The sequence below is a fragment of the Xyrauchen texanus genome, chromosome 14 (genome assembly GCF_025860055.1).
Source record: "Xyrauchen texanus isolate HMW12.3.18 chromosome 14, RBS_HiC_50CHRs, whole genome shotgun sequence".
Taxonomy (NCBI): domain Eukaryota; kingdom Metazoa; phylum Chordata; class Actinopteri; order Cypriniformes; family Catostomidae; genus Xyrauchen; species Xyrauchen texanus.
The window spans coordinates 4723307-4744462 of NC_068289.1; the positions used below are offsets into that span (position 1 = coordinate 4723307).

The following is a 21156-nucleotide window of genomic DNA, read 5'->3' on the forward strand; positions in this document are numbered from 1 at the left end:
TGCTTAATAATAATAAAGCGGAAAACAGATAGTCAGCACACTTAACCATCACATGTCTATATACTGTATATTGTTTATTGGTGAATTATGTTTGTAATGATCTACAAGTTGAAATGTCAATTAATCAGAAACATGTACAGAGACCTGCTGAAAATCTTTCCATATGCAGAAAATTAATGCACCTTAAATTATTAATAACTGCTAGCCATTAGATGGTTGGAAATATCTATTGCATTTTCAATTCTCAGCAACATAGAGGCATCAGTAGAGCTCCTTCTACAACAGAAAAGAGATATCTATTGGAATTCCAGTAGTGAGACAGTGTTCCAACTGTGGATATGTGTTGGTATCTGTTATGGACCATGCATTCTGACACAGGAAACATTAATACAAACAAAAATATTACTTAAAATATTTAACAGAGGAATTCACAACAAACTAAAATGAATGACAGATTATTTGTACAGAATAAAAATAAAGGCTCTTATATCAGCTTGGCAGGAACCTGGCCGATGAATCCACATGCAATATCATTAAAAAATAAAACAATTTATACTATGTAATGCCACAAAAATTATATTTCATTTACAGCTCTATACTAAACATATATATATTCTAAATATATATACTATGCAATGGACAAGGCATCAGTAAAACAACGTTTTTAGTATGGCATTAGCTTTGTATCCACAAGGTATGAATTGTGTCATTTATGTTTATGGTGTATGCCTAAACAACATCACATACAACACATTGCAATAAAATCTGCAGTCATTTAGATAGAAGCCTTTGCTTTGACTGGATCCTCTTGCTGGTTTTGCCTGTCATAAAATTGAAGGTCAACGGATGTGGCTGGGATCAGCAAAGTTCTTGTGATTGGTTGCACAGTCCTTCCTGAAGGGTCTGGGCGCACTTCATAGTGTTTAATTAACTGCAACATGCAAAAATAAACATTTTAAACAAATTGAAATCTACACAACCTATTGATCAACCCTGAAACAGCCATGGTTTACCACACAAGCTGATGAAATGAGAAGAAGTATACTGCAAATATTGTTCGACTGTTGTATGACTGCTTAAATTGCTTGTGATGTTCCTCATTTAGCGTCTGTTAAATGATTACGTTGAAATGCAATGTAATCCTAAAGGGTAGCTGACATAAGCAGTGATAGAAGTGTTACATCCGTCATATACTTCAAAAGCATTTAACATGCTTAAAGCATTCATCTTTGTTACTCATTATCAAGCAGAATTATCTCTGACCAAAGGTGGTCAGACCAGTCAATACCCAAATAACTTAATAAGATCCAAAGCTAACACACTGTTTCACATTCATTGTACTGTATGTAACGTATTGCTAGTGCTGGCTAATGGCGAAGTCGATGAAATGAAGAACCCAAGGGCAGTTTTATTTACAATAGTGCAAACTAGTCACCATGAAAACATGAACTATACTTGACATAAACTAGACTGGGCTTGACTTAAACATAACATGACTTGACTTGACTATGAACTGCGTTACACATTCAGTACTTGGCAAGGGACAATGGAACTCATGAGGGCTTACATACACAGACATGGGTAACAACACCACCGATGAACAGACAAAACTATAAACAAGATAACAAGACTAATAAACTTAAAGCAATGACAAACTAGAACTGATAATGAGTAAAAAGACAATACACCACTCCACCTGGCATGGAGCAGGCTGAAGTATGGCTGAGACATGGCATAGCAGACTGAGGTTCGGCTGAGACATGGCATGGAGCAGACGGAAGTTTGGCTTTGACATGGCATGGAGCAGACTAAGGTCTGGCTGCGACATGGCATGGAGTAGTCTGGGTCGTGGCTGTGACAAGGCCTGGAGCTGACTCTGGCTTGGCTGTGACATGGCTTGGAGCTGACTCTGGCTTGGCTGTGACATGGCCTGGAGCTGACTCTGGCTTGGCTGTGACATGGACTGGAGCTGACTCTGGCTTGGCTGTGACATGGCCTGGAGCTGACTCTGGCTTGGCTGTGACATGGCCTGGAGCTGACTCTGGCTTGGCTGTGACATGGCCTGGAGCTGACTCTGGTGTGGCTGTCATGACTTGGGGAAAAGTTGTGTAAGGTGGAGCTGTGGGAGGCTCGAAACTAAGAGTCCTGGTTGACTGGGAAAAGACCTCATTGGTCGTGAACATGAACAGAGTTTCGGAAGCGACCTCTATGGTAGTGGGCATGGACTGAGTCTTGGGAATGAACTTTGGGGTCGTGGGCTGTGACATGGCATGGAGCAGACTGAGGTTTGGCTGAGACATGGCATGGAGCAGATGGAAGTTTGGCTTTGACATGGCATGGAACAGACAGGGGATTGGCTGAGACATGGCATGGAGCAGACTGAGGTTTGGCTGTGACATAGCATGGAGCAGTCTGGGGTTTGGCTGAGACATGGCATGGTGCAGACTGAGGTCCTGCTGTGACATGGCATGGAGTAGTATGGTGCTTGGCTGAGACGTGGCATGGAGCAGACTGAGGTTCGGCTGTGACATGGCATACCTCAGACTGCTCCATGCCATGTGGCTGTGACATGGCCTGGAGCTGACTCTGGCGTGGCTGTGACATGGCCTGGAACTGACTCTGGCATGGCTGTGACATGGCCTGGAGCTGACTCTGGCGTGGCTGTGACATGGCCTGGAGCTGACTCTGGCAGACTTTGAAACGACCTCCGGGATCGTGTACATGGGCAGAGACTTGGAAACGACCTCCGTGGTCGAGTACATGGGCAGAGACTTGGAAACGACCTCCGTGGCCGTGCACATGGGCAGAGACTTCGAAATGACCTCCATGGTCGAGTACGTGGGCAGAGACTTGGAAACGACCTCCTTGGTCGTAAACATGGGCAGAGACTTGGAAAAGACCTCTGTGGTTGTGTACATGGGCAGAGACTTGGAAACAATCTTCATGGTCATGTACATGGGCAGAGAATTGGAAACGACTTCCGTGGACGTGTACATGGGCAGAGACTTGGAAACAAAAGTCTTTCTCTTCCTCCGGGAGGCCGAAGTTGGCAGTGCAGGCTCTGGGATGGACAAAGCTGACAATGCTGGCTCTGGGATGGATGAGTCTGGCAACGCTGGCCCTGGGACGGACAAAGTTGCCAGCTCGTTGGCGGTGGCAGGCGTGGCCATTTGCTCGTCAACTGTGGCAGTTTCTCATCGGCCATGACGTGGGACGCTGGATCGTCGACCATGTCGTGGGACACTGGCTTGGAGGCCATGAGGTGAAACTCTGGCTCGGCATCCGCCTCCCCCACAGGGAACGTGGAATCAATGATCTGCAGGGTGAGGTCGATATATTGAGCGAGGGTGAGGGTACTCTTACCTCCTGGCATCAAAATGGAGATTGGCCAAATCGCAAAAGTCCTCCATAAAGTCCTCCAGGGGACGATTCCCCTGACGTAGGCGCAGAAGCCGAACTGCTGGGTTCATTATTCGGTCAAGTATTCTGCAACATATTGCTGGTGATGGCAAATGACGTTGATGTTGAAATGAAGAACCCAAGTGCAGTTTTATTTACAATAGTTCAAACTAAAAACCGTAAATTCAATGTGAAAACATGAACTAGACATAAACTAGACTTGACATAAACTAGACTGGTCTTAACTCAGGGCTGGACTGGTAATGTGGCATTTTCCTGGTGGGCCGACGCACTTTGGGGCCGATCAGGGGCTGACTGGTCATCGGGAGAACCGAGCAGGCCGGTGGGTCGGCCGCGAAATGTACCGAATGGGCCGCAATAAGCAAAAAAAGACTAAAAAACCTCAATCTATGTGTCATTATAAAGCTGAGATCTTCCCTATTGCGATGTTGTATAACATTTCATCATCAATAGTCAATAACATACATATATTTCCAATTATTTGTTTAGTTTGCTTTCCTGCTAGACTGCATATTTTGTTCTGGACATCAAGCTATAACATTGGATTATTCGCACAAGTAAAAAATTGCTAATATTTTAGAAAACTGCAAAAGGTACAAACAGGTATAAAGTTTTTAGCTTTTTGGGGCTTTCAGCAGCAGTGATCGGCACATAAAAGAGACGTTTATATTTAATGTATTACAAAAAATATATTTCTGTGTTTCTTGTGAATGTATTCGGAGACTTAAACATTTTAAGCCACCGGCGGTTTCCAAAGAATAAAAGAGGTTAAAAGTTAAATTCTGTTTGTGAATTTTTCAATCAGATTTTTTTATCGATAATAGAAAACAAACAGGTGCAAAACCATGAAATGGTTGATATCCACACTTACCCTGGACAAAAGGAGATACATCTCCAGTTCAGCCACTCTGCGACCCAGGCAAGCACGGATGCCGAAGCCAAACGGTACAGAACCAAAGGGGTGATGGCTTAACTGCTTCTGCCCACGGATCCAACGCTGTGGGAGGAAGGCATAAGGATTTGGGAACACCTTCTCATCGTAGGACACAGCAAAGTGGCAGAGATGGAACAGAGTCTAAAAAAAGATGCCATAAACAATCTGATTAGTTTGGATGTCTATTTATTGGTATAAATTTAAAGGGCTTTGTAACTTTAAAACTTGTAATTAATTAAGATAGGAGGCAAATGAATGCATATATGATTCTTACAAAACGTTTGACAAATGAAGTCATTTTTGCATGTACCATGTGGAATTATTTGAACAACTTTCTCTATTTGGGGTTTGATATTGCAAGAACAAATAATCTTTTTGGTGTTTGATGTTGCTGCAAGTTATCAGGGTCATGAGATGCCAGTTTGTAGTTCAGCTTACGTTTTTAGGGAAGAGATGGCCACCAACCACTATTTCATTTTCAGCGACAATACGAGCATTCCCTGGAACCACTGGGTATAAACTGAGAATGCAATGTGGATTAATATAGCATGTTAAACAGGACGCGCTCTTGCAATGAAAAACAGAATTGAGGCATATTTTTTAAATTTGAACTACCTGACAAAGCATCTTACAAAGCAACAAATATGCCGCGAGAAAAACAGCGAGACCCGATGCAACAACCAAAGACATCCTTCTGATGCATGTACATAGAATAAATAAATAACACAGATGTAATGCAAGAACACATCCTTTGTTTGTATATTTCCTCAAAAAAATGTTTTTGCTGACATCCTATTACGTTTATAACACAGTATGGATGTGAGATACAGTATGATGTACCGGAGAGTCTCTCTAACAATGGCTTTCAGCAATGGCATCCTGGTGATCTCATCACTGCAGGGCACTTTGTCACCAGGGCAGACACTGACCACCTCCTCATACAGCTTCTGTTGGATCTCTGGCTCTTGTGCCAAGTGATAAAGAGCCCAGGAAATAGTGTTTGATGTCTAGAATGAGAACATATCAAGAGCCACTAGAAGAGTCCTAAATTTGCTCTCAATATCATGCCCATTAAGCAAAGTTATATGATAAGTTTGGGTGAGAAACAGATCAATATTTAAGTACATTTTTACCATATATTCTTCGACATACCCAGTAGGTGGCGATATGCACAAAGAATGCAAATCACCAAAAACTAAAAAAAGAAGAATGTGAAAGTGTAGACTGATAGTAAAAAGGACTAAACTATTGATCTGTTTCTCACCCACACCTATCATGGATTCAACCACCAGTCTTATGGATTAGTTTTATGCTGCCTTTATGTCTTTTTGGAGCTTTGCCATTTTGATACTCATTTACTTGCATTGTTTGGACCTACAGAGCTGAAATATTCTTGTAAAAATATTTGTTTGTGTTCTGCAGACTAAAGAAAGTCATACACATCTGGGATGGCATGACAATGAGTAAATGATTAGAGAATAAAAATTTTGGGGTGAACTACTCCAAACACAAGAAAAAATAGATTATCTCTATAAAAATAGTGAAAATGCTTACGGTGTCGACTCCAGCCAATAGTAGCTCAGTAATGCTTCCCAAAACCTCAGTGACAGACATCTGTTCACTGACCAGGAGGTGTGTGAGATACTCTCCCTCCACTGGGTGACCTTGTTTCACCATTTCCTCAATCTCGGACATCTTCTTCTGCACCAGTTTCTCAGCTGTGCATTTTTAAGAATGACTGTTATGGTGTTTTAGAATATACATGCTGTATATACAGTATAATATAAATAAAATTGACTTGATTTGATTCAATTTAAACAAGTAACAGAAACATAATTTCAAATGCAGTTTTGAGAATACATATCAAACCTTTATGGAGAGCGATTTGTACTTAAACATTTGTGTTAGTGGTTTGTGGGTTGGATTCCAGCTGTAAGCCATGCCTTTGAAAACTGTGGACTTTTCAATCTGCATGACAATACTGTCCTTTGGAAATTAACCATCTTATTCTTGATTCCAAAACAAGTACTCACCAACTTTGAACAAATGGTCCCAAATAGCCACAAAGTGCTTCCAAAAAGGCATGTAGGGCCAGACAGATTTGGGGAACAGGACTATGATTGGGGAAAGACGGAACATTTCTCCAACTGAGAAGATAAACTTCTGTGTTTCTTCAGGAACAACTTCATTCAGACAGCCCAACCGAGTCTCAAACAACACTGAGCAAATTCCTTATGAAGGAAGAAACAAAAACCAAATCAGTGTGATGGACGCCAAGGTCATTTACAAAAATCATCGTTTACCCACCATCACATTGTTTCAAACCTCTATAACTTTTTTTTTAGCCAGAACGTCAGTCTGACAGTCACCCCATATCCTTTCATTTAGACTGTCAGTTTCTTACATTCTGACCAACATCTCCTTTTATGTTGCATTTATGAAAGAATGCCATAGGGGTTGGAACAATGAGGGTGGGTAAATGATGATAGAATTCGTATTTAACATCTAATATAGTATTTGGGTGCAATTGCTTTATAGTTCTATAGTATCTATTAAGCAATTCTCAGAGTAATTAAGGCCAAAGTCAATTGCACATCACCAGAAGCTATCAACACATTAAGCCCAATGTTCTTTATAGGATTACCAGTAGTGTCATTGGTAATTAAAGAGTTGAATTGGCATGAAGCCTTTGTCCGATACAAAGTGGAAGTACTTTAACTAGTAATTTCTTGTGGGTTTCCTTTATACTTTGCTCCCTTGTCATTTTATGACATAACTATAGCACAACTTATCTAGAAAATATCTTATCTAGATCATGCCTTACCACTTACATCAATGTACACAGATATGATAAAAATGTATTAGCATTCTGGTGCATAACATACTCATAATTGGCATACACTTTATTCAATCCTGTAAATCAACAATTCATTAAGAAATCTGCTAATATGAATACCTGGTGGGACACAAACTATATAACATAGTCCAGGCAATGACCTTGACCTTGAAATTGCCCAATATGTCATACCTTCAAAGGCGAACTTGTACAATTCTCCTGCCAGGTCATGCACCATAACGCCATTGCCTTTTGTTGTCCTAAGCCAAGCCACCTTCTCAATAAAGTCAGTCACTACGTCATTAATGGCACAGGTGTAAGTGGACACATGTTTGGGCTTCAGCATTCGAGGGTTCAGGATGCTTCTGATGCGCTGCCACTCAACTCCCATCCTGCAACAGAAAGCCGGACTTATATGAAACAATAGATACATTAAGTTAAGAGTTTTTGGGAGTTATGAATACTCAGAGCCGGCCCAAGGCATAAGCGAACTAAGCGGCTGCTTAGGGCCCCTGTGGCCGCCAGGGGGCCCCCAAGAGCACAAGAAATGACAGCTTATTGGTAATTATACAAAAACGAAATATTAAACGCAATATTATGTTAACGGGCTGCAGCATGCAAGCAGAGTCAGACAGTTAGTTCATTGAAGAGGCTGCAGCGTTGCAGAAAATCATCAATGTCACAAAAAAGGACATATTCCTCTGGTGCAGAGAAAAAGAAAAAAACAGAGCAAGAGAAAAAAACAACATGAAAGTGACAGGTATGTTAAGTAGCAAGGCTATGTTGCGAGCTAACATTAGCTGGCTAGTTAGTTAACATACAGTGAGGAAAATAAGTATTTGAACACCCTGCTATTTTGCAAGTTCTCCCACTTAGAAATCATGGAGGGGTCTGAAATTGTCATCGTAGGTGCATGTCCACTGTGAGAGACATAATCTAAAAAAAAAAATCCAGAAATCACAATGTATGATTTTTTAACTATTTATTTGTATGATACAGCTGCAAATAAGTATTTGAACACCTGAGAAAATCAATGTTAATATTTGGTACAGTAGCCTTTGTTTGCAATTACAGAGGTCAAACGTTTCCTGTAGTTTTTCACCAGGTTTGCACACACTGCAGGAGGGATTTTGGCCCACTCCTCCACACAGATCTTCTCTAGATCAGTCAGGTTTCTGGGCTGTCGCTGAGAAACACGGAGTTTGAGCTCCCTCCAAAGATTCTCTATTGGGTTTAGGTCTGGAGACTGGCTAGGCCACGCCAGAACCTTGATATGCTTCTTATAGAGCCACTCCTTGGTTATCCTGGCTGTGTGCTTCGGGTCATTGTCATGTTGGAAGACCCAGCCTCGACCCATCTTCAATGCTCTAACTGAGGGAAGGAGGTTGTTCCCCAAAATCTCGCAATACATGGCCCCGGTCATCCTCTCCTTAATACAGTGCAGTCAGCCCTGTCCCATGTGCAGAAAAACACCCCCAAAGCATGATGCTACCACCCCCATGCTTCACAGTAGGGATGGTGTTCTTGGGATGGTACTCATCATTCTTCTTCCTCCAAACACGGTTAGTGGAATTATGACCAAAATGTTATATTTTGGTCTCATCTGATCCACATGACTTTCTCCCATGACTCCTCTGGATCATCCAAATGGTCATTGGCAAACTTAAGACGGGCCTTGACATGTGCTGGTTTAAGCAGGGGAACCTTCCGTGCCATGCATGATTTCAAACCATGGCGTCTTAGTGTATTACCAACAGTAACCTTGGAAGCGGTGGTCCCAGCTCTTTTCAGGTCATTGACCAGCTCCTCCCGTGTAGTTCTGGGCTGATTTCTCACCTTTCTTAGGATCATTGAGACCCCACGAGGTGAGATCTTGCATGGAGCCCCAGTCCGAGGGAGAATGACAGTCATGTTTGGCTTCTTCCATTTTCTAATGATTGCTCCAACAGTGGACCTTTTTTCACCAAGCTGCTTGGCAATTTCCCGTAGCCCTTTCCAGCCTTCTGGAGGTGTACAATTTTGTCTCTAGTGTCTTTGGACAGCTCTTTGGTCTTGGCCATGTTAGTAGTTGGATTCTTACTGATTGTATGGGGTGGACAGGTGTCTTTATGCAGCTAACAACCTCAAACAGGTGCATCTAATTTAGGATAATAAATGGAGTGGAGGTGGACATTTTAAAGGCAGACTAACAGGTCTTTGAGGGTCAGAATTCTAGCTGATAGACAGGTGTTCAAATACTTATTTGCAGCTGTATCATACAAATAAATAGTTAAAAAATCATACATTGTGATTTCTGGATATTTTTTTTTTAGATTATGTCTCTCACAGTGGACATGCACCTACGATGACAATTTCAGACCCCTCCATGATTTCTAAGTGGGAGAACTTGCAAAATAGCAGGGTGTTCAAATACTTATTTTCCTCACTGTAGCCTAGGCAGCATATCTTCTTGTTTTAGGAAAGTACATGTTTGATTAAACATCTGTAAATAGCCTTGACATCTTAATATTACAATATATTACTTAGCTAGTTTTAGATTAAAGTTTTTGTCTTCAGTGTAAAAATAACTTTAGTGGGTACATATTTTTGTAAACTCTTCCATAAACTTGGTACTGATAACAGGTTAACATTATTTACATTAGTCCACCATTTTGGGGTCTTTGCTCTAATATTCCAATATCATTATGCCTCAATTAGCTAGTTATAGATTAAGAGTTGTTGTTTTTGGTGTACAGATGGCTTGCTGCTGTGTATAATAATTTATGTTGTTAAAATAACATTCTGTTCCGTCAACTATGTACTCTTATGAAACTTCCCTAGGAGCACTGTTGAAATATTTTGGAGGTGGGGCGTAACCAACGCCCCAAGTGCCAGTGCTACAGCTGGTGATAATACAGCAGGTGAGTTTTCAACAATCCCAGATCAATATATTTACATGGATAAACCATGCCTTTTGTGAGATCTTTTTTGTTTTTGACAGACAGTTACCTTATAATATGACATCTAACATGGCTAGCTTTTTATTATTATTATTATTATTATTATTGTCATCAGGTCCATCCTCTGCAGACGAGGAGCACTTCCCAGCACCTGCATCCACTGATCATACTGTTCCTATGTCTGTTTCAAGCTCAGCGGATATGGCACGTTAATAGCACAGCAGCCTTTGTATTTGCTCAGTTTACTGTAGAATATCTTGAGATTAATATTTATAATTATAATAATTAATGTAATTTCCTTATAGGTCATTATACTTCTGTGATCATTGGGATCTATGTCACATTCACTTCCTTAGCAACTTCCAGCCTACACCATGGATCAGCAGCTGCTCCAGTTGACCCAGCTGAGTGGTCATCTATCCTGTCCGACTCAGAAAGGACTGATCTGGTAAGCAGAGGGCCACTGCCTATAAAGGAAAACTTCACATTCCCTGAAAAACCTGATGGCCGAAGCTTCCACTACACTTATTCAAATAGAAATGATGCAGTCTACTGCTTCTGCTGCAAATTGTTCTCCAGGAAGTCCACAAAACTGGTAACAGAGGATCAACAGTATTGGGTAAATAAAGGTGTGCTACTGTTACAATTAAAAACCGTAGAAGGGTAAAATCATGCCAGGCAGACATTGGTATGATGTAAGCAATACAGCTACATCTAATAAAATTGATAATGGGCGTGATCGATTCATAGTGTGCGAATAATCAAGCATTGACAGTCAGTAGTCAATCATAATGGTGTCACCGAGGGGCCCCCAAATCAAATTCTGTTTAGGGCTGGCCCTGTGAATACTGATTGTAATTTTTGAATGGCTGTACACAGCAAGTGTGAAAATTTGCTATAGATTTTTGGCAAAAATTTGTACAAGATATAGATTATTAGGTAATACAGATAAGATTTATAAAAAGCTCTGACTTGTGCATTGCCGAGCTTCACACCTAAGCAGGAAAGAACTGGTAATGTTGTAGGACTAAGTTCCTTATCGTGTCACACATTAATTGTATTTTTTTCCTAGTGCTTTTGAATTTATAGTTGTTGTTTTTTTTCTTGTTCTCTAACCTTTCATTCATTCTAAATTAAATAGATTAATGCAAGTTTTAAATGGAAGTATTTTTCACTGGACCACTTCTAATAATGATGGCACTTACTACAAAGGCCAGTTGAGGGAAGACAAAGCAATTTAAGGATTTTTTTTGGATAACTGCAGTTACCAGGAGCTGTCACTTTCACTGACCTGTTTTGAATAGCTTTCCATCAGTCTATTTATGTTAGAGATGAATGCTGACAATCTATCCATAATACTGGAGTCTAAGGTGTTACTTACTCTGTTAGGGGTCCATAGGCTTGATTCCGGAGCTCCCGATAACTTCTCCAGTGCGGCATGTCAGTGCGGATTGGGTGGCGACCCTCTTGCCGAAGAACCTGCTCTATAAGATCTGCATTGGCCACATTGATAACAACCAGTGGTCCATATTTCGACTTCCAAAGTGGGCCATAGATTTTGCTGTGCTCAATCTGTTTTAATAACAAATATTAGTTTTAATAAACTGCAATACCTGGGTAGTAATTAATTCAATGTAATCTGGATTATATAATCACATTTTTAAAAAATGTATTACTTGTAATTAGATTGAATTACATTTTAAAATACTCATAATCAGATTACAGTTACTTTTTATAGATTACATGTTTGCATATTATTCAGCCAAAGGCAGTAATTTGTTTTTAATTTATTTATCATATTCTGATATACATTTGGTAACAAGTCTTTTAGAATGGGAGGTTGAGGGTTGCTTTTGTAGTCCTCCAGATCAACTTTTGAGACAGTTTTTTGTGACGTTGATTCACAAACAGCTGGTCTGATTTGTTTCCACACCTGGAAGGTGTTTCCAAAACCAATATTGCCAGTGTAAGTTTTAAACACACACACAAATCATACCAATTCTCATATTGTGATTCGGGAAGGGCAGATCGATATTGAAGTATCGATACTTCTGATACTGATGTGGTATAAATATTGATCCTCACATAAAAATATCAATTCTGACATATTTTTGTTTTTGTTTGTTTTTAAACAAGTGATTTTATTATTGAGATTATATGAATATTAATGCATCTCATAAGCTTCAAAGTAGAAAAAATATATATTTTATTAGCGAATTGTTGCATGGCATCCAAACTATTTTAGCAGAAAAGCTAAAATACACCAGCAGACACAAAAAGTGCTCAAACATTCAGTCACAGCGCTTGTTCAAAGAGAGAACAGTGCTTTCCTGAGATAAAGACAGAAAAACAGAATCTGGAGTTATTCACACTAATTAATGACAAACCTAGACATGACATATATATAATGGGCTTGTGTGACCATTTTTACAGGTTTATTTAAATTCAGAGTTGTTAAAACATTGATAATGATCTTTAATCCTTGTTAATAAATGATACCCTTATGAAAATGCACCATGGATTTACTGTAGTAATACTGAATTAACCACGACTAGTAACCAAGACAGTAGTAGTAACCATGTTTTGTTTTTTGGCAGTAACCAAGATTGACACAATTAACCATGGTTTTACTACAGCATTACTGTAGTATCCATATGGTAACTTGATTTAAGTAATACTAACCATACAATAATATCTATGGTTAATTTTGAGGTTTATGTGGCTATACTAACACATTTTTCAAGAGTAAAACAAGCAGCCAAATAGTTTTCTGTTTAGGCCCATAAATATATACAATTGAAGTAATAATAACAACAAACTCTCACCGTGAAATAGTCAGGATTCGTACGACTTTTCTAAATTTGGCTAATTCGTAAAATAGGCTATCACGCGCCTGCAATCCTACGACTGACACTACAGTCAATGACGTCGCTGGACATCGATAATACCTGACAATTATTTGCTTCTGTAACACACAACAGCTTCCTATAATGTTTACACACTCTACAGATTGGATAAGTTTAGGTAAGGGGTTTGGTTAAGGGCATAATTTTTAATAAGTATTTTCTTAACGCCTCATGCGCAGAGACGCCCGGGAATTTGCACGTGATGAAGTTGTTCGATTTTATGCTAACAACATCGTGCATGACCATACGAAATAGCCAACTCGTAAATTATGTAGGACTTTTCATGAAATCGGGGTGAATAACAGTTACTAATTTTATCCAAAGAATTCTTAAAAATTTAATTTAATAGAGGTATCGGTTGGTATCGATATCGGCGATATTCCCCTAAAAGTAGCCTCCTTGGTATTGGATGGAAAAGACAAGTGGCATTGCCCGCCTCTCTGATTGTGATCCATCAAGTTTCCTTTAATGCATTTAAGCAAAATTATGTCAAAATGGTAAATGTATCCGGCTCGTAGATGTGACAAATAAACAAGAATTAGGTCAGAAGCAATCCAAAAAGCGATTCCCTTAAAACAATGACTGACTAAATCTGTATTCATGTCATTTGTAATCTGTACCTGATTGTAATTCAGAAGTAATCTCAGCACTGGCTATTTGGCGACAAGTTATTTTTAAACATGTTTTAAGTGCGTATTTTCGGACATTTTTAATGTACGGATGTCATCACTAGTTCATTACGTATTGAATGATGGAAAACATCAGCCTAAATCACCTCCCATCTTTTTTAGTTAAATTCAGCAAAACAAACCATTTATTTGTAATGCTTTCAATGAAACTTGCATGTCGGACCACCATATAGCTGCATGCTATACAGTACATATCCGAACATGCATTCAGTAACATACATGCATTAACCGCATTTCATGACAATTCGCTTACCTGCATTTGATGTGTCGTTTTGAAATAACCTTTTCCGAAAAGCCAGTATAATGATGTTAAAAAGTTAGGGCCGTCCAAATCGTCCATCGTTTTCTGTTTATCAGCACCGGTCAGTGTACTGAGTGTCCTATTGACAGTTCTGAGCAATGCCGATGCCAGACATTTTATTCCACGGTTTTCTTGCTTGCAGAAAAATAATCCACTTTTCAGCAGTGAACTGGAAAACATCATTTATTCCGTAGTCAACAGCAGTCTATCTAGAATCCTGCACTTCAGTGTACTCTCCTAAAATGGCAACCAGTCTGTGCAGGAGCAGACTTTATTTCATTGCCCATGAGCTTGAGTACTGTTGTTACTGTGAGCGCATATCAGTTATGGTGGGATGGGGATGCATGTGTATTGCAGGTGTTGCAATTGGTCAGCACTCATGTTTTAATAACTATTCACAGTCCTGCAGTGTGACAATTATTACAAAAATATACCAATCAGTCTCTCAATATGAGGTCAAACTGTGCATTAATATCCATACACAAGTAACAGTTTTGAAGTCTGAGATGCAGGACACTGTCTGAAATGTCATTGTCATGTTCATGTCATATTTATTTCAATACTATGATATCTGATATCAAGCCATCACGGTTGTATTCACTGTAAGCCCGGATTTAATATCTAATTAAACAATTTAATTACAGTGTACTAAATTATTTAAGTTTGATTGCATTACTATAAAATGTAAGTATATTCTAATAATTCGTAGACCAATTAGAATGTGTGAATAACTAAGTTAAATGGCTTAAAATGATTACGTTTTTGTCCTGACCACACCTCTTCCACTTGAAAGTCACACACGTCTAATAATAATGACGTTGTATGATATCTCATAGTTATGATTTTAGATCTTGTAAGATCATCTCTCATAATTATGACTTATGTCATAATGACTTTTAGTATTTAATAATAAGGAGAATATTTCCCATATTTAAGACATACGTTCCCTTAATAATGACTTGTAATTATGTCAAGTCATTTTACGATCATAGAAAGTCATAATTATGAGATATGTAACGAAACGAAAAGGCACACTATGTGACTTTTTGTTTAAGTGGCGGAAACAGGTTTCCATATGTCTATGGAAAATTTATTTCTGATAAATCAAATTTTTCTGTCGATTCTGTATGTTTAACGGCACCAAATACTACAGTAGCCATGAGCCGCTGCATACGTTACTATGTAGACGATTGTGGCTAGATCCGCAAAATATATTCAAATACAATCAGTATTAAATTATATTGTTGTCGAAGGTAGCGGATGCATCTTTTAACAGAATACAGCGATTGGCAGTTTCTTGAGGCAATGCACGATTGGAACGTGAACGCACACTTGGCCTGTAGATACCTCGCCAGCCCATCCCCCACACTAACGTCTCTGACGCCAGTGAGCTGCTGAGGAGTAAGGCAACGCCATTTTCTCGTGGTTGCACAAGTGTGTGCGAATTCGAGGAGCTGTTGTTGAGAAGTTGGAAAGTTTGTTTTAACCAGTTCGACAGACATTTTTCACTTGTTACATTTTTATTATTCCTTTTTTCCCCTCGAGGGGCTGTTTGTGAGCAATGAAAAATGTTGTTTTACACTGTTCAACGAGACAGTTTTCACCTGTTAGCTAGCTACTTTTATCTTTCGCGTGCAGTGGACACCACCGCGTTTGAACCCCAGCCCGGTGAGTTTGACAGACATTTTTTGTCTGTTAGGGACAGACCGTTTTGACTGCTATTGATTGAAATAAAAAGTTAATTAACGGTTTAAATACAAATACAGTAGCTACTGAATGTAACATAGCTTTATCTAGGTTCATAGCTTTCTAACAGGCTTTTCTGTGATAAACTAACTTGTTTTATTGTGTTGCAGGTCACAGGAAGAGATGCTTTGGAAGTGTAAGTATTGTTCTATCAGGAAGACTTGCAGACTTGAGTGAGATATAAGATGACATTTATTTGATGAATATAAAACAGAAAGGTAATGTCTCTCTTTGGCGTAGGCCCCGTCTGGCAGTCCGAAGAAGTTGTACTCGGAGAAGTTGTCATATCCTGCCGGAGATAGGAGGCAGGGGCCAGGAGCCTACCTCCTCTCTGAATAGAAGTTCTCTGTGTCCAGAGGTATTTTACATTCCCAAATTTTCTGTTGAGTATCGGCTTTGTCAAAGTAACCTGCTGTATCTCAAGGATGCAACCAATCTGAAAGTCACAAAAGAGCTTAAACATGATATCCTTGAGAAACTAGCCGAGACCATGTATGCATTTAAAGCATATCCAACAAAGGAAGAATTTGAAGCTGTTGCAAAAGCCTTAGTACAAGCACACCCGTGTCTTAAAGAATCAGGGTGGAAGGATGGAAGAAGAGTCTGAAGTTCAAGATGGGTAATTATAGGACCAAAATGCGCCAGCTGGGTCGAATTGAGGTCACTGTCAATGGTGGTCAACGTGGAAGGTACACTACAATCGGTGACCCTCCCAACAAAGACATCAAAAAGCCAAGGAAAGGAATGACCTCAACCTTGAAGGAGATCCCTTGTGTGGATCCCTTGTTAAGAAACAGATGGACATGACGTTTGCACTTCGCAGAAAAGAAGTTGTCAAAGACAATTCTGACATCAGCCAGATGGTACTTCGATGGCCAGCTCTTTTTACAGAAAGCCAGGTATGTATGACTTTTTTTTGGAGTATTTGAGTTAACAAATTAGTAAATTCAATCCTTAGACTGCTTGTTCGTGCTTTACTCCCCAATTTTAAAAGATGGCTCTGCGCTATTCTTCGCTGCACCTTGATGCACACATTGCTCCCAATAGCCTTTGCTTGTGGATCACTTTGATTTGTGCAGCGAAAAGAGCACAGAGGCATCTTTTAAAATCAGAGTAGGCACAAGCTGTCTAAGGATTTAATTTACTAATTTGTATACTCCTATACCTTTAACACACAGGAAAATGCAACATGCAGCTGAAAATGGTGTATAAATAACCATCTGGGAGTGGTTAACACTGTGTGACCCAAATCATGTAGTGTTGGGTGTCATAGATGAGGTAATTTGACCATGGGCTTATACATTGTTAGCTATAGTTTATGTTTCAGGTTTATTACGAGTTCAACAGAGTGGTGGGGAAAAATCTCAGACAGATCTTCTTTGATGCACTTGACCATTTCTCTCCAAGCCTGATTAACCTCTTCAGTAAGAAGAAAGGCCTCACCGCCAAGCTTCTGTCTGAGCTTTTACATCAGACAAAGGTGGGTTGACTTGTCTACATCAGTCTAGTCCCTTTCTTCCCTATCTCCTTCCCTGTCCTTTCCCTGCTCTCCTTTCTTCTCATCTCTTCTTTTCTCTCCTCTCCCCTTTCCTCTCATCGTCTCCATTCTTAAAGTGATAGTTCACCCAAAATTTCTGTCATCATTTACTCACCCTCATGTCATTCCAAACCTGTATGACTTTCTTCTGTGGAACACATAATAAGATATTTTGAGAAAAGTCTCATGTTTTTTTTTTGTCCATACATTGGAAGTCAATGGGCACCAATGTTGTTTGGTTATCAACGTTCTTCAAAATATCTTCTCTTGTGTTCCACAGAAAGGAAGGCATACAGTCATACATTAAAATGAAACAAGGGTGAGTACATGATGACAGAATTTTAATTATTGGGTGAACTATCCCTTTAAATCCCTTCCAACTCATCTTCGGTCTCTTTTTCATTTGTCTTCTCCACTTTGCTCTCCCCCTTTTCTTGTTTCATCTCTCCTCTTCTATCCTTTACCCTTCTGTCATCTCCCTTTCCTCTCTTCATTTTGTGTCATCTCCACTATTTTTTTATTTATTTTCATTTTAAGCTATTAGTGAAGACTATCAGCTACTAACTTTCAGAGTCATTTAATCAGCATTCAGTGTTTCCCAGAATTTTATTTTATGGCCAAGTAAATTTTAACTAAATACATTTTTGAATATCTGTATTATTGATTTATGACATGACAAACTGAAAATATTTGACTATAAAAATCAGTACAAATGGGCTCAAATGAACTTTTTCCTCAGCTGTTGCAGTACAAATGAAAGGAAAAACTTTGATTAATGTTTTCTGAAGTTGAAGGACATTAATGCCATCATTGGATATGTACATTACAAGTATTGGTTGCAAAACTGTGCACTGAATATGTTTTGGTAGCTAGGCAGCTCAGGAGAACTTACCCATTTTCAGTCACAGTTGTGCTGAAAAGATTTTAAAAACGGATTCCAGAAACTTAAGGTGTATGACCTTACACTTTACATTCGCCTAATTTCTTTTTTTTTTTGTACTTAACTGTCACCAGTTGGAAGTTACACACATGTCTTGTACACTTGTTGAGTTGTGGGTCTGCTTGTTGTTAAATCCTGGTTATTCCAACAAGTGCACTTAAAACTCCCATTTCAGTTTGGGATCCAAAGACATCTGCAAAACTTTCCACTGGTGACTGTAAAGCAGTTTAAGCAAATGTACATTGAGTCACATGATTCACAAAAATGTTGCATGGCAACATAGAATTTTCTGGGAACAGTTTTTCACATCTTCTGAGCATGACTGAGGCTGAAAGTGGGTAAACTCTCCATAGATGCTAATCTTCAAAACCATATTTGGTGCACAGTTTTGCAGTCAGTACTTGTAATGTACAGATCCAAATATGGCAGTTGATGAAAAAGTTAATTTAAGACTGGTATTGCCCTTTTAATAATTACTTTCAGTGCAGTTTATATTGTTTGGTGCTTTTCATTATACAGTCAGAGGTACATTTTGGTGGACAACATGGCATTATAATGTCTTCTCCTTGTCAATCTGTTTCTTTCTTTGTTAGGATGTAACTGACAAGGACGTGTACAGACAGACTCCAGTGGAAATCCTCTGCGTTGATCGTGTAAAACAGGGGAAAAACGGCAAAGGGCACACTCACAAACCTATCGATCCGGAGTGGAACCGTTTGATAGAATAAAATAGATTGCCCTTTGAAGGTCTCTGCATTGTTCTGTCTTTGAGTGCTGAACCAAAACGGTTAATTTGCACAAATTCATTCCGTTATTTTATCTGACTCCAATTTTATATTAATCTGACTCCAATTTTAAGTTGACCTCCATTTTAGATTAAAGGTCTAATTATTTTCTGATCCTTCTTTTAATATAACATTCGTAGGTTATTGATTACTCAAAATCCTCTTCTATTTATTGTCATTTTGAACTTCAATTCTTTAAATGACTTTTCTCCTACTCGGCTCTCCTAGGTGGCTGTCCTACCTGGTTCTCCTGAGTGGTTTACTCCATTTAAAGCTCCACTATTCTAACTGAAATTCTTTAAATGGCTTTCTCCTGACCGGCTATATCCAGGGCGGTTTATCCTATAAAGCTCCAGAAATTATATAAATGATTTCAGAGGAATACAGAATAAATAAAAATAATAAAAATGTATTTGCCAGATAGGATAAAAAAAAAACGTAAGTCAATCAAAGCCAAATTCACATGTGATCAGAAAAAATAAACATTCCTAAAAATAAAATACAAGTCAAAGAAACATATCTGGCACTTGAAGAAACTACAAGCATGGGAGATCTGAATGCAGATTCCTATAATTAAAATTACACACATCATTGTGTGGAATCGCCGGACTACAGAGAACCCCGATTCCTTTATCATCTCTCCTTACGTACCAAGCGATGCTATTATTATTTCAGATGTGTATGTTTGATGTTATCCAGGTTTTGGTTAACAATTCAGGGGTTTGAAGGTGGACCTTTGAAACTTGTGATTGAGTAGGTCTAATCTGCATACAGAGATGCACTCTCTGGGAGGAGTTATGCCTCTGATAGAATACAGTATTTTTCTAAGTTCTTAAATCTTACTTGCGATTTGACTTTGCTGAAAGGGAATGAGATGGTGTTACCAGTCGAACTGAGACCTCTTGAATGATACCAAACATGTATGATCAAAAAATCCTTTTACATGACAGGATAAGTCATTACTTGGTTTTAGGTGACTCTAACATTACTTTAAGTGAGGTATGTAAGAGAGGGGGGCAGATGTGGGTGAGAACTGCGTTTTATGGTCCTTGCTCAGTAGGGTGCGTTTTGTCATGTGGAGATGTTCTTCTGTGTGAGAGGTTTTATGACTTGTTTCTCGCAGAGTTGCATAGTCATCTCAGTGCTAGCAGCCTTACAATCAAGAAAATCCTCGGCTAAAGTTATCCAGAGTGGGGATCGTCTTGGAAGGGAGTTTGGTGATTGGTGAACTGGCTAACCTGCCTCAGGCCTTCGGTGTCCTTTTCAGACTGATTTATGCACTACATCTGGACTACCCCAAGTGCATGAAAAACACATTCTCCTTTATTCAGCAGGTAATGCTCAACCTGGGAAAAGGTGAACGGACACCCAAAATTCAGTCTTTGAAAAAATCAGCTTGCAGCGTAAAACGAGCTTCCCAATAGTCATACCACCGCTCCAAATATCTGGTGGTTAGTTTGAATGTTTTAAAGGTTGGAAATATTTGAAACTTGAAGTTATCAAGGCGAGGCAAAACGTTCCTTATGACTGTAAATGAAAAGTTCTAAATTTAAATAAAACCGAAAAAGAATGTACTTTTGTTATTTGCTTTGTTTTTTAATTAATTAAATTATCTAGTTTAACAAATTAAAAAAAAATTATAAACTTTACTTAACTTAAGAATCTAAGCGGAGAAACTGGACAGAGCAATTGAGATTACAAATTATTTCAAGTTAAATCAACTTAGAATTTAGTGCATTGAACTTCAATATACTAAGTGAAAAAACTGCAAAGTAATATATATATAAAAAACTTTTAAAAACGCTAACTTTTTAGCATTTAGTGTATTGAACTTAAAAATTCCAGTGCTTCAAACTTGTATTTAAAGTTAAATTCACTCGTTAAAAGTACACATTACTTACATTTTTTTAAGGCAACCAGTTTCCTCAATTCTTTTTCATTCAACGTATCCGGGTTTGCAGTGTTGGAAGCAAAAATATCAGTGGTAACTTGAGGTATTTTGGGTAGGTACGATTTTAGCGGAATCTTGGACTTGATCAAATGAATTATGCAAGGACAATAAACTAGGCTAACATATTTGGCTGCACAAATGTTCACTGCCAATAGCATTATAATTACTTCAC

General features: G+C 38.8%; 1 protein-coding gene across 1 annotated transcript; it reads right to left on the reverse strand.

Moving 5' to 3' along the window:
- Positions 1 to 59: 59 nt before the first annotated feature.
- LOC127654915 (sterol 26-hydroxylase, mitochondrial) lies at positions 60 to 14309 on the reverse strand. Its single transcript, XM_052142469.1, has 9 exons — positions 13978 to 14309; positions 11511 to 11701; positions 7383 to 7582; positions 6388 to 6585; positions 5909 to 6072; positions 5195 to 5361; positions 4793 to 4874; positions 4292 to 4495; positions 60 to 931 (listed from the first exon to the last, which is right to left on the reverse strand). Exons 1-9 carry the CDS (start codon positions 14206 to 14208, stop codon positions 776 to 778), a joined length of 1593 nt encoding a protein of 530 aa, XP_051998429.1. The 5' UTR covers positions 14209 to 14309; the 3' UTR covers positions 60 to 775.
- Between the last annotated feature and the right edge of the window lie 6847 nt (positions 14310 to 21156).

Excerpts from the sequence above, each read along its gene's own strand:
- LOC127654915 (XM_052142469.1), bottom strand. The coding sequence starts at position 14,208 with ATGATGTTTTCCAGTTCACTGCTGAAAAGTGGATTATTTTTCTGCAAG. Across the intron at positions 11,702-13,977 it reads AAACGACACATCAAATGCAG|ATTGAGCACAGCAAAATCTA; the intron begins GTAAGCGAATTG and ends TTATTAAAACAG. Across the intron at positions 7,583-11,510 it reads GCCTATGGACCCCTAACAGA|GATGGGAGTTGAGTGGCAGC; the intron begins GTAAGTAACACC and ends TTTCTGTTGCAG.